Below are 13071 nucleotides of genomic sequence, written 5' to 3'. Positions count from 1 at the left end.
ATGGAAAATTTGCTATTTACAAAATATTCATTGAATACGCCATTGAAGTTTTCGAAAGAACTTGATTATCGAAGACACACATAAGAAGAAGATGAAAGATTACAAAAACGAGTACAAAGTACAATTAGAAATTCAAGAACGCTAAAAACGAATACAGTCAGAAGTTGAAGATCGGGAAAAAACAAAAGAATTTTTAATTACAAAAACTAAAACATTTAAACGAAAATAAATTAATATCTGGAATATCAACGGGAAGTAATATAACCCACACGAAAGGAAAAAAAATGTATCGATTTGAGTCTTACGCAAAAACTCGATTTAAAGGGTGGAGATGTATCTTCATTCTTAATAATATTTGAATATCAAGCCAAACGGGTGGGGTTAAATGAAGAAGATTACGCTTTTCATTTATTAAGGCTTCTATCTTTCGAGATCCCACAAATGATCGCCAAAGAATCTGAAGAACAAGCTAATGAGTACGTATTTGTTAAGAATTTATTATTAAAACGTTTTAAGCCCAAAAAAATTTCGCCGTAAATTTGTTAATCATATTAGGGATTCAAAAAATGCATGGACAGATTTCGTTTTCGAAATTCGTAACCTTTTAACGAATGGTTAGCAGGATTAAACATCGAAATCAACAAGCAAACCTACAAAAACTCAGCCAAATTACAGAAGACCCTTGATTGTGACAGAAGTCCTCCCCAATGATACTTACAGAGTGACCCAACTGGAGGAAAAAGAACGTGGTAGACTGAATACAACAGCCCACGTAAGTGAGCTGAAGTTTTGGCATACTAATAACCTAGATGAGTTGGATGAAAAGGAACCAGGTAACTCGGTTATTAACTCGTGAAGCAACAGGTAATGTGACTTTTTTTCTTCCTGAACCTACAAAGAATTTTACTGGAAAATCTTCGTTAAGATTTTCTAGAGCTTTTCACTTCTTCTAGAACTTTAAATTATGATGATACTGTATGCAAAAAAGTGGGTTCTTATGGAGTTTGCACAATTATGTACAGCAAACGCGGAATGTGTACGGGAAAGTGTACTTTGCTGTGATTGGTTGGAGGGTTATCATTTTCACGCCAAACTGGACACTGGCGCCAAATACGTAAATGTAGTAAAAACAATATGTAACGAATCGTATTCCGCCATATTCGTCGATGAGTGTGTTTATTTGACGTGCTAATTCTTTAATTTGATTTTGTTATTTGTATTATTTTTATTATGTTTTTGTCTAAGCAAACAGGAAAAATGAAGATACTTATAATCGGAGATTCGATGATAAAATATTTAAAAGAATATTTATTGTTGAATTTACTGGATTACGAAGTTCATTTTCATTGTTTTCCGAGTGCTACGATTGAAAGGTTGACACGCAAGATAATCTTGATAGACAATCAATTTGAGATAGTTTTGGTTCACGTTGGTACTAATAACTCTTGTGACGCCTTGGATGATATTCATCATAAATATGATTGTCTGTATAAGGTTATTCAGCGCTTAAACCCGAACATCATTCTCTTTTCAGGTATCCTCCCGCGGGAATGAAATTTATTCGAGAATAGTTTCAACCGGTACAGTTTAAAGAAGCTTAACAGAAAACTAGCTCGGATAAACACTAATCTTTTCGAAGCATTCAAAGGCCGAGAAGCTTTTTTTTTTTTTTTTTTTTTTTTTTTTGCAGATCTGGTATTACTATTGGAATACTTGTCTGTCAAGAGACGGATTGCATCTGAACCGTAAGGGTAATGCACAGCTTGGGAGAAATTTTGTGAAAGATATAAAGAGATTTTCGAATGTGAAATACCTTCCAAAGGTATGTGCTACATCTTTTTCCTCTGTATCTGCTATTATTGAGTTTCCAGCTTTATCCACTGTTTCAAGAAAACATCCTTCTGTACCTATCACGGTTTTGGATAATTATCCTCGTGCTTCTGTCATGTCAGATACTTCAAGTACTCACTCTAAACCTCTTTATTCATATGTTTTGAAACGGGTGTCTCCTGTTACTTTAGTCTTATCGGATTCTAGTGTTTCCGTTTTGTGTGTTCCTTCGAAACTACTTTATTCAAGTGTTTTAAAACGGGTTTCGCATGTCTGCACTACATTGAATAGTCGTCCTAATGCAGCATTACCAGGTGTTTTGACTGATTTGGATAACCATCCCAGTATTTCAGTACTGTTGGATTCTCCTGATGTTCTTTCTAAATCTCTTTATTCAAATGTTTTAAAATATGGTTCTACCAACACGTTCTTTGAATAATCATCCCGGTGGTTTCTTGTTATCGGATTTCACAGTTCTTGAGCCTATAGCCAACACTGTTTCGAGTATTCTTGACATCACTGCACTTGTTTCTCAGGAGTTCAGTACTCCATCTGTTTCTCATTTTTCTGTTGATCCAAGTGTATCTGTTTCTCAGCTTTCTGGTTCTTTGTATCCGGTTACAGTTGCTTCTGATCTTGCAAGTAATTCCATTTCATCTGCTTTATCAGATTTTCCATTTCTTGAAAGTGCTGTTTACACTGGTCCAAATAATGTTGATGCTATTGCATCTGTTCCTCAATTTTCTGTTGCTTCTGTGCTCAATTCTGAATCTTCTGGTTATTTAGGTTCTGCTTTTCAGGTTCTTACCTATTCTAGCTCTCCTCCTGTTTCAGGCTCGGCTTCCTTCATCTCATCAGATCTTACAGTTGTTGATCTTCGATCTGTCGGCTGTATTTCATGCAGTTTTAATACCATTGCATCGATTTCACTTTTTGAAGATGATAATGAATGTTCTAACTTTAAGTTTGAGGGTGCTAACAGTTCAAATAAATCTGAAGATAACAATAAAAGTGAACTCATGAGTAATTATGATAAAGAAAATTGTGTTTAAAATGGGAAATCTAAGATTTGCCCTAGCTGCCCTTTTTCTTCTAAACAGTCCTTATCTAATCATAAACGTAACTGTAAAGGTATTGTAGAAATGAAATATCCCAGAGTGTGTGAAGTTTGCATGAAGTTGTACTCCACTAGATAATCATTTTCCAATCATAAAAAATGTTGCAAAGCACCATCAACTGAATGTATTCTAAAGGCATATATTTGTGACCGGTGCGTCCGTCCCAAATTTCACAAATGGTATGAGTTGTGGAGTATTTATATGCTATTTTGTGCATCAAATTAGCCGACATTTGGATATTTATCAGCTTTTAATTTCAAAAGGTTTATTTATACTACTTTAGGTGGGAAGATAAATGAAGGAAAGTAAGTTCAGGAAATAATTTTGCATGTTTTAATGATAATAGAAATAGAAGACCAGGCTTTTTGCGTTTTTATTCCTGCTCCAAAGTATTTGAGTAAGGTTATACAGTCAAAAGAAGTTAATTCGGACACCCATAATCCGGAATGATCTATAATCCGGACCTCAGAGCTACAAACGTTCTGCGCATGCATCGCGTTGACGCGTGCGCGTAAGACCTTTACCGCTGCGAATATGCGTGTGCGCATGCGCATAATACGTTCACGCATGCGCGTTAAATGTATAACGGACGGTTAAGCTAAGCTAAAGTTATCTAATTCAGTTAATGTTTCAGATTGCGTTGTTCCTTAATCTTCGAATTGGATCCGGCTTATTATTTTTTGCAGACTGTTAGAGCAATTTTATAAAAGTAAGCTTGAACTTTCGATTATGTCAAATAGAATTTCCGATATATATTTACTAATATGTAAAGGATCTACAAAGTGAAAGTATGTTTCGAAGTCCATTAATCAAAAAGTGGAATTGCTGCAAAAAATGGATAAAGGCATATCCTTTGTTTGTCTAGCCATTCCGAAATCTGTTTATCAATTTCACGCTGCTCTGCGGCGGGAGGGGGGAAAACGCCGCGTCGCGCAATGAATTGGAAGTTGATCTGTCAGCACTATCCTTACCTTCAGAGCAGATGTTTTTATTTTATTTTGGCTTATAATTCCTTACTAAATGTAGTATTTCATCTCGATGTACTCCGTCTTTGATATGATTTAAATCAAATTCCTCATCATTATAATTCGCTTCCGATAGTGAAGAAAGTGACAGAGAGGTTATTGAAAATGAAAAAATTTCGATTGACAAATTAGTCGGTATTCTCGACACAGCAATTCTAAGACTTGAACAGCGGAACTTTGTAACTAAACAAGAAATTATATCTGTTTAATAGAATTAAAGAGAAAGTATTATCACATGAAACGAAGCAACTTAAACAACTTACATTGAAAGAAATGTTTAATAAAGTAAACAAATAAATACTAAGCTTTTTCTTTTTGTAAATTTTGATACCCTTTAGATCATAATTGTTCTTTATTTCTTAAATTACGGTTTCATATTTTTAATTTTACAATTTCTGCATGCCATCTTACCAGATTTAAACTCATGATCGATAATCGGGAATCGCCGAAGTCCCGACGAGTCCGGATTAACGACTGTACCAGGTTGTTCAATAAGTTCGTGGAACGGAAATGAAGAAACCAATTTTTATTTGTAAAAATGACTTTATTTTTCAGCGTAGTTTCCCTCAACTTCAATACACTTATTCCAACGGTCTTCTAATTTATAGATCCCTTGACTGTAGTGGTTTTTCAGCAGCTCTGCAAAATATCCCTCTACGGCAACTATTACCTTTTCGTTTGAAGAAAATCGTTTTCTATGGAGATATTGTTTGAGGTGTGGGAAGAGCCAGAAGTCGGAGGGAGCTAAATCTGGCGAATAGGCTGGATATTGCAACAATTCGTACTTCAATTCAGTTATTTTAGCAATGGCTTTTTGAGCTGTGTGCGCAGGAGCATTATCTTGATGGAAAATGATTTTCTTCTTCTGTAATCCGGGTCTTCTTTCACGAATTTTTTCGTCTAATTGATTCAAAAGGTTACAATAATAATCCGAATTAATTGTTTTGCCAGTCTGAAGGTAATCTATAAACAAAATTCCGTTCGCATCCCAAAAAACTGATGCTAACACATTCTTGGCTGATTTTTGCATACGAAATCGCTTCGGTGCCGAAGAGCCGCGTTCACACCACTCTTTAGCCTCCTGTTTTGATTCAGGATCATGATGGTAGACCAAAGTCTCATCCATTGTGATAAATCGATGGATAAAGTCGCTTTTATTCTTAAAACGCTCCAAATGTTGCTGGCAAAGTCGCATCCGAATGTGTTTTTGCTCCATCGTAAGAGAATGAGGCACCCATTTTGCACAGAGTTGCTCACTGTGCCCAATGAAATGCCTAAAGCCTCTGTTAAATCTCTTTCAGTCAATCGACGGTCTTCCAATACCATATCTTGTATTTTAACGATCATTTCCTGTGTTGATGCAGTTTTTGGACGTCCCTCTCGCGGATCGTCTTCAAGGTTGGTACGACCACTTTTGAATAAACTAGCCCACTTGCAAACCATTGTTTTTGAAGGAGCACATTCACCCAACACGTTCACCATTTCGGTATGAATTTCCATTGCCTTTAAACCTTTCTTTACAAAGAATTTGATAACTGCACGTTACTCAATTTTATCCATATCTGGAAAAACCCACAACACGTTAGATATAAAGGGCGATTAAACAATGAATAAATTAACAGATCGAAATGAAACTTTTGACGTGTTCCTAAGAAAGAACAAATATGAAAATGGAGTAGAAGTTTTAGGTCTAATGTTGACGAATAGATGGCGCTCCGCGAACTTATTGAACAACCTTGTATGGTTCCATCTTATACAGTTTTAAGCACAATTTGATATTCATGTAATAAAGTTTGTTTTAAGAAAATTTATTTTTGCTTTATTTGTATAAAAATACTGTGTCTGTATAAAAAACCATGAATCTGTTTAATCGTAGTTCTATTGTTTGTATCCTTTGTTTATAAGATTTTAGTTTTTTGTAATTTTTTGTTAAGCCATTGGAAATGATAAAAAAGAATTTAAAGAATGAAAACTCAAGTAAATGGATGTGTCTGAGATAATGACAGCTAAAGTTTTAACTAGTCTGGTTTTGAATGGTATATATAGTATATTTGTTTTTTAAAAATTTTAATTCTCTTGTAGTATTAAATATAGGTAAGTGATGTATTTTATTCTGTATTTCATATTCAAAATAATTAATATGTCCTGAACTTATTTTTTCGATCAGTATTTTGTATCATTTAAGTAAACACTTTAAAAAAAATTTAAACGGCTTAAATTTTTTTTTCTGAAACTTGCATCGTAACCTATCTCATGAATTAGTTTATTATATTCCTTTCACGAACATTTTTACTTTGACTAGCTACAAACTTTACTTTTAAAACCTAAATTATAGTAATTATGTAGAACTGAATGTAAAAATGCAAGTTTTGGGGAACCATTTTGGTAACGAGCTGACACACTACCTCCTGGGTGGCATGGAAACCTGTGTATTTTTATGCTATGCTATTTCTAAACATTAAATTTTGTAAAAGCTATCTCTACTTTTCCACGTACACTGACATAGATCCTATAATGAACCTGGCGAATTCTCGCTCAGGTGTGAAATAAATACCAGCATAGAGGAAGGGTGCAAAATAACCCTTTATTAACTCGAACTAAAATAACAGACAGCACAGGCTTCGTGCGTTACATAAACACCGTTCACTTGCAGCGATAACTTAAATGTAGACAAGAATACAAATCAAATCTTAAAAATAAATGAGTGCAAGAACGCACTTCAAAATTACTCCTAAGAGATGGACTCGCAGAAATCTAATCGGCGTGATGCTAAACAGATAAGGCCAAAAGGCTTACTCGAGTGACCGTGAAATAACAACGAAACGTGCGCTAGGCTAGCGAAACACGCTCTGAATAAACTGATATGATCACACGTTTAAATTGCACTTTATATTTACATCCTGATGAGAGAATGTGAGGGGAACTTTGGGAAGTTGAGAACAGGAAAACTTAAAACATGTTTGTTATGCAAATTAAGAAAACCCTACAATTTGATACATTCAAATTTTTATATATTGAAATTTAATAATTTAATTGCTGTGATGAAATCTTAATTTCTTTTTCTTTGTTAGCCATTAAAATCTCTGCTGAATTTTTTTTTATTATTAATATTGAAATAAAAGCTTACATGATGTTTTTGTGTCTGTTTAAAGATATAAATGTAAATTAATTTATGTAGGTTTCAATATAGTTTTGACCATATTTCATGAAGTCCCAATGGCACTTGTTTTTATGCATGTCTATGTAGTACATTTGGATAGCTTTCAGAAAATAAGTGCTTTTAGGATATTTTCAGATTCCCTTTTCTGAAAATTAGGACATCTTAGTTCTATGTGGGTTGTATACCCTCCTTATGATAGCAAGTTCACCTATGCTATCCTAAGGTTTTGCTTTATTATAGTTTTTCTTGAGTGTTATTTTATCATCTGTTGATTATTATATGAAATAAAAATACTTTTTTTAATATAATGATATTTGTCAAAACATCAGTTACACATGTGCATTTATTAGTAACAGCTGTGTTTTATACAGAAATTTTAGTACTGTTCTGGTATCGGGACTGGATTCAGAATTGTACATGTATACACACATAAATTCATGTGTACATATACGTAGGTTGATCCAAAAAAGTTTACAAGCAGAAACATTTGAAACGTAATAATTGTGGAGCGAATATTTCCACCCAGGGTGGTTGACAGATGGCGCTAGTTGTCCTACAGCGGTTCTACGAGTAAGTAGCGTCAGTACGCAGACACTTAAGAGCGACAGTAATGGCACGACATCTAGAAAAGTGGTCTAGCATAGAGGTGCGAGCCGTAATTCGATTCTTATGGGCGAAGAATGTGGCCGCATCCGAAATTCACAGACAAATCGTTGAGGTATACGGGAACAAAGCAATGAGTAGACAACAGGTAGCAAAATGGTGTCGTTCTTATCAAGCGGGCAGGGAGCATGTGGAAAACCGCAATATGGAAGCGAGCGGCCGTCCAAGTTCTTCAAGGACGGATATCAACACAGCACGTGTTGAAGAAATCATCCAAAGGGATCGACGAGTGACCGTGCGTGAGATTGCCTCAGAGTTGGACCTGAGTTATGGTAACGTTCAGCGTATCGTAACCGATGAGTTGTGATATTCCAAAGTTTGTGCCCGCTGGGTTCCACGTGCGTTGTCCGCGGAGCATAAGGCCACTCGAATGATGTGCAGCCTCACATTTCTTCAGCGATACCATTCAGACGGTCAACACTTCATTGATCGCATCGTTACCGGTGATGAAACATGGCTTCATCACTTCGCCGCCACATCCAAAAGAGCCACGATGGAGTGGAAACACGCTGGATCACCGACGAGGAAGAAGTTTAAGGTCACACCCTCTGCCGGTAAAGTGACGGCTACCGTTTTCTGGGATACGACTGGTGTTATCCTAATCGAGTATTTGGAGCGTGGCCATACCATTAAGGCCGATCGTTATTGTGCCACCTTAACGAAATTGCGTAAAGCCATCCGACGCAAACGGCCTGGATTACTGAGCAAAGGCGTCATTCTTCTGCATGACAATGCCGGGCCCCATACAGCTCGCCAGACTCAGGAATTGCTGCAAAGGTTCAAGTAGGAGGTCTGGAATCCCACCCCATACAGCCCCGATTTGGCTTCAAGTGACTATTTCATTTTTCCGGCGTTGAAGCGATACTTATCCGGAAAACGGTTCACCTCAGACGAAGCAGTGAAAACAGCTGCCGAGAAATGGCTCAATGAGCAGGGCCCTAATTACTACCAAAACGGGATAAAACCAAGTTGGTCGAACGTTCTGACAAATGCCTAAACAGGTTTGGCGACTATGTGGAAAAGTGAATTCCAGATGTGTCTCTTGATTCCCATTTGTATCTCGTTTCTATTGTTAATAAATACTTTTTCATTTGCTTTGTAAACTTTTTTTTGGATTACCCCTCGTATATACGCATACATGAACACATACATCCATGCATACATTTCTGAATTTGGTCCTGATAACAACACAGTATCGAAATTTTTGAAGGAATTGAGTTTAACAGGTAGGATGATAGACAAATAAGTATGTTATTTTTTGCATGGGGCGAAAACAATTCTTTGAAACAATCTCTTTGAATATTTTATACCCTAAATTAATTAATTTTCTTATTTTTAGAGTAGAAAATACCTTAACTAACTACTCATTTTCCTATGCTATTATTTTTTGAAAGAACTGTTAGTTTTCCATCATTTGTTGAAAATCGTGAATATTTTTTTATTGGCTTAACAAAACTGCATTCTTCTGAGGCTTTATATATTGGGATGCACTGATTCGCACTAGAGGAAAAGTTTCCCAAATTATTTTCATATTTGTAATGTAGTACTGTTAGACAGCTGCTGATAATTTATTGAAATATTGGGGAAAACAGTCTTAATTCATCTGCAAAATCTGATACATTTTGGTGCTATGTTTTTGTTTTTTGTCTTTTATGACCAGAATTTAGTTTCTAAAATTTCTAATGGAAATGTGTAATCACTACTTTCAATTAAACTAGCACAAGGGAAACACTACATTTCAAGACATAAAAGAAATGGTAAGTAAGATTCATTTTATAATTATAATATGTTTTGAAAATTACATAATGCATTATTTTTTGACATTCTGCCAAGGAATTGCAGATATTCCATTTTAAGTGAAGACAGTTTTTTTAAGATTGCTTGGATGTTATTTGCTGTGTATCTTTGAAAACCCATTGTTAACAGCTGTTCTGACATGAGAGACTGGATTGCTGTGATGGTGCTAAGACTTTTGGTGTAATGAAATGAATGGCTCAGGACATTATTAACTAAGGAATAATTTTTGCTGTACTAAACAATAGTTGCAATGTCAGAGTCTAGTTATGAAGAAAAAGTGAATCCTGTTGCAACTGTCCAATGTATTGGTGATCAATATGATATTAATAGCCAGTCATCTAATTCATGTAAAAAGTACAAGATGGCATACTGGTATGTGGCTGAAAAGCTGCATCTAATCACATTTCCCTGCTTTCCAGTTGCAAATTGCTGTTGTGCAACAAGGTAGTGAAATAGCATCTAATGGAAAATATTTGTAGCAATTAATAAATCTCAAAATGTCTGGCATACTTTTTGTATAATCTAGCAAATCACAATACATGCTTTTGATCAATTTGCATTAAAATCTGTCTTGTTCATTCACAAATGCTACATAGTTTTTTTCTTTCTTTTCTCTTTGAATATTTTATACCCTAAATTAATTAATTTTCTTATTTTTAGAGTAGAAAATACCTTAACTAACTACTCATTTTCCTATGCTATTATTTTTTGAAAGAACTGTTAGTTTTCCATCATTTGTTGAAAATCGTGAATATTTTTTTATTGGCTTAACAAAACTGCATTCTTCTGAGGCTTTATATATTGGGATGCACTGATTCGCACTAGAGGAAAAGTTTCCCAAATTATTTTCATATTTGTAATGTAGTACTGTTAGACAGCTGCTGATAATTTATTGAAATATTGGGGAAAACAGTCTTAATTCATCTGCAAAATCTGATACATTTTGGTGCTATGTTTTTGTTTTTTGTCTTTTATGACCAGAATTTAGTTTCTAAAATTCCGGAGCCCTATGCAAGACCATCAGGAAAAAGGAACAAAAGTAAATAAATAAATAAAATGGCTATGAGAATCATTAATAATTTAAAAACTAAGTAGTTATAATAATAATATAAAATAAATAACTAAATATCTCGGATAAGCTGGACCCAACTAGAATTTCTAGTTATAAATTTCGATAGAAAAGCTGTAAATAGTTTTGTGGAAATAATCCACGCCTCTCACCTGCACGTCCATATTCATATTGTCTGTCTATATCAAATTTGCGGCTCCCTTTGGTAAGAGTGGGATGACAACTATAATGAGTGTTACATCAGGAAGCAGGCAGATGAATTAGACTACAGACAGTAACTTACCAAATATGTAACACGATACAAACATTATAAATAAATAATGCAGTGTGGACTGCCAGACAAACAAAACGATAGATTATAGTACTGGTTTGCAGGATAGCAGATAGTAGTGAATAAGGTAAATTATTAGTAGTAGTACAGTCAAAATCTTTAATCCGGACCTCAAAGCTACAAACTTTCTGCGTTTGCGCATGCGCACAATACCTCTACGCATGCGTATAATACGTTTACAAATGCGCTTTTAATGTATAATGGACGGTATAAGCTAAGATAAAATTATCTATTTCATTTAATGTTGCAGATTACGTTGTTCCTTAATCTTCGAATTGGATCCGGCTTATTATTTTTTGCAGACTGTTAGAGCAATTTTATAAAAGCTTGAACTTTCGATTACGTCAAATAGAATTTCAGATTCTGGAGATGCCAAAGGATCTACAAAGCGAAAGCATGTTTCGATGTCCATTAAACAAAAGTGGAATTGCTGCAAAAAATGGATGAAGGCATGAAGAAAGTGACAGAGAAGTGATTTGTTTCTTAAACCATTCCGAAATCTTTTTATCAATTTCACGCTGCTCTGCGGGGGGGGGGGGAAGTGAACGTCGCGGCGCACAATGAACTGGAAGTTGATCTGTCAGCACTATCCTCATCTTCAGTGCAGATGTTTTGATTTTATTCGGCTTATAATTCCTTACTAAATGTAGTGTTTCATCTCGATGAACTCCGATATGATTTAAATCAATTTCCTCGTCATTATAAATATCACGAATACACATCAAATAGTTTTCTGGTTGCAATTTTCTAATTTCGACTATGCGTAATGTATGCTTTAGGCATACACGCGTTGCAAGAAATGTTTAATAAAATAAACAAATAAATATTAAGCTTTTTTTTTTTGTAAATTTTGATACCCTTTAGATTTACATTTAATCTTTATTTCATAAATTGCGATTTCATATTTTTAATTGTATAATTTCTGCATGCCATCTTACCAGATTTAAACTGATGATCTATAATCCGGAAAAACCGATAATCCAGAATCGCCGAAGTCCCGACGAGTCCGGATTAAAGACTTTTCACTGTACTAGCACGGGATTTTACAGTATTTATCTTAAAAAGTTTTTTTAAGTATATATATATTTCATAAAAGTATTGCTTCCTTTAATCTGGTTACAATAACTCCTTATAAACTACATTTGTAATATGTCCTTTTGAATCTACGGGCAACGCGATTTTTAAATTCTCTCTATTTCTTACTCTACTTAATGCGACAAAAGGTTCAGGTAAGTATATACCTACACTTTTTTGAATGATTGTCCTTGTGCTTTATATGTAGTCATAGCGAATACTGGTATAATTATTTTATTTATTGGTTTTTATTTTTCATATTTTTTATAAGAGTACTGTTTTTTTGAATGATTGTCCTTGTGCTTTATATGTAGTCATAGCGAATACTGGTATAATTATTTTATTTATTGGTTTTTATTTTTCATATTTTTTATAAGAGTACTGTTTATTTTTATATATATTTTTACTATAAAAATTTAAATTTTGTTTCATTTGTTATTGCTCCTCCTTGGTTCCGCCAGTGCCAAGGCCCCCCCCCCAGATCTTCTGCGCCCAGGGCCGGAAATGAGCTTAAACCAGCACTGAAGTGTACAGAGATTAATTAAAATTTAATAAGCGTTTTTTAATATAATTTTATTGCTAACAATAAAATTTTCGAGATCATACTTCTACTGAAATTGTTGTTCAGTTACATAGAAGTGCCGGAGCGTTCTTATTTATTACACCGGTGCGCTCCGTCCAGAATTATGATTTATCTCAAAAACCAAGCTCACGCGCAATTTTAGATCTGTTTATGACCATATGCTGTTGGTTAATTGGTGGATATTTTGGCACATGACCATAATGCGCCAAAAGCATGATAATCTATTCTCTCCCTTAGAATTGGTATGAAATTATAAAAATCAACTATAACGTGTTGAAAATGCATTATGTAATGAGAAAAATGCGAAACAACATAAAAGCAACAAAATAATGAAACGCCTTGTAGTAAAACCGTGATGTGAAGGGATGCATAAAATTTACAAGATCAAATAAAATATAAAACCAAGTAAAATCTCTAATTA

At 34.5% G+C, this 13071-nt stretch overlaps 1 protein-coding gene across 1 annotated transcript; it reads left to right on the top strand.

Annotated features, from left to right (window-relative positions):
* Positions 1 to 7743: 7743 nt before the first annotated feature.
* On the top strand, positions 7744 to 8103 carry LOC146992893 (protein GVQW3-like). The gene has a single exon (XM_085808823.1). The coding sequence runs from the start codon at positions 7744 to 7746 to the stop codon at positions 8101 to 8103; it is 360 nt and encodes a 119-aa protein (XP_085664949.1).
* Positions 8104 to 13071: the final 4968 nt, after the last annotated feature.

The sequence above is a fragment of the Stegodyphus dumicola genome, chromosome X2 (assembly GCF_044657685.1).
Source record: "Stegodyphus dumicola isolate Sdum_Otavi_A_Nest chromosome X2, ASM4465768v1".
NCBI lineage: Eukaryota > Metazoa > Arthropoda > Arachnida > Araneae > Eresidae > Stegodyphus > Stegodyphus dumicola.
The sequence above is the reverse complement of the archived record's forward strand: the minus strand, read 5'-3'. Positions and strand labels throughout refer to the sequence as shown.

Bases quoted from the DNA above. Each gene is read 5' to 3' on its own strand.
- LOC146992893 (XM_085808823.1), top strand. From the start codon at position 7,744: ATGGCACGACATCTAGAAAAGTGGTCTAGCATAGAGGTGCGAGCCGTA.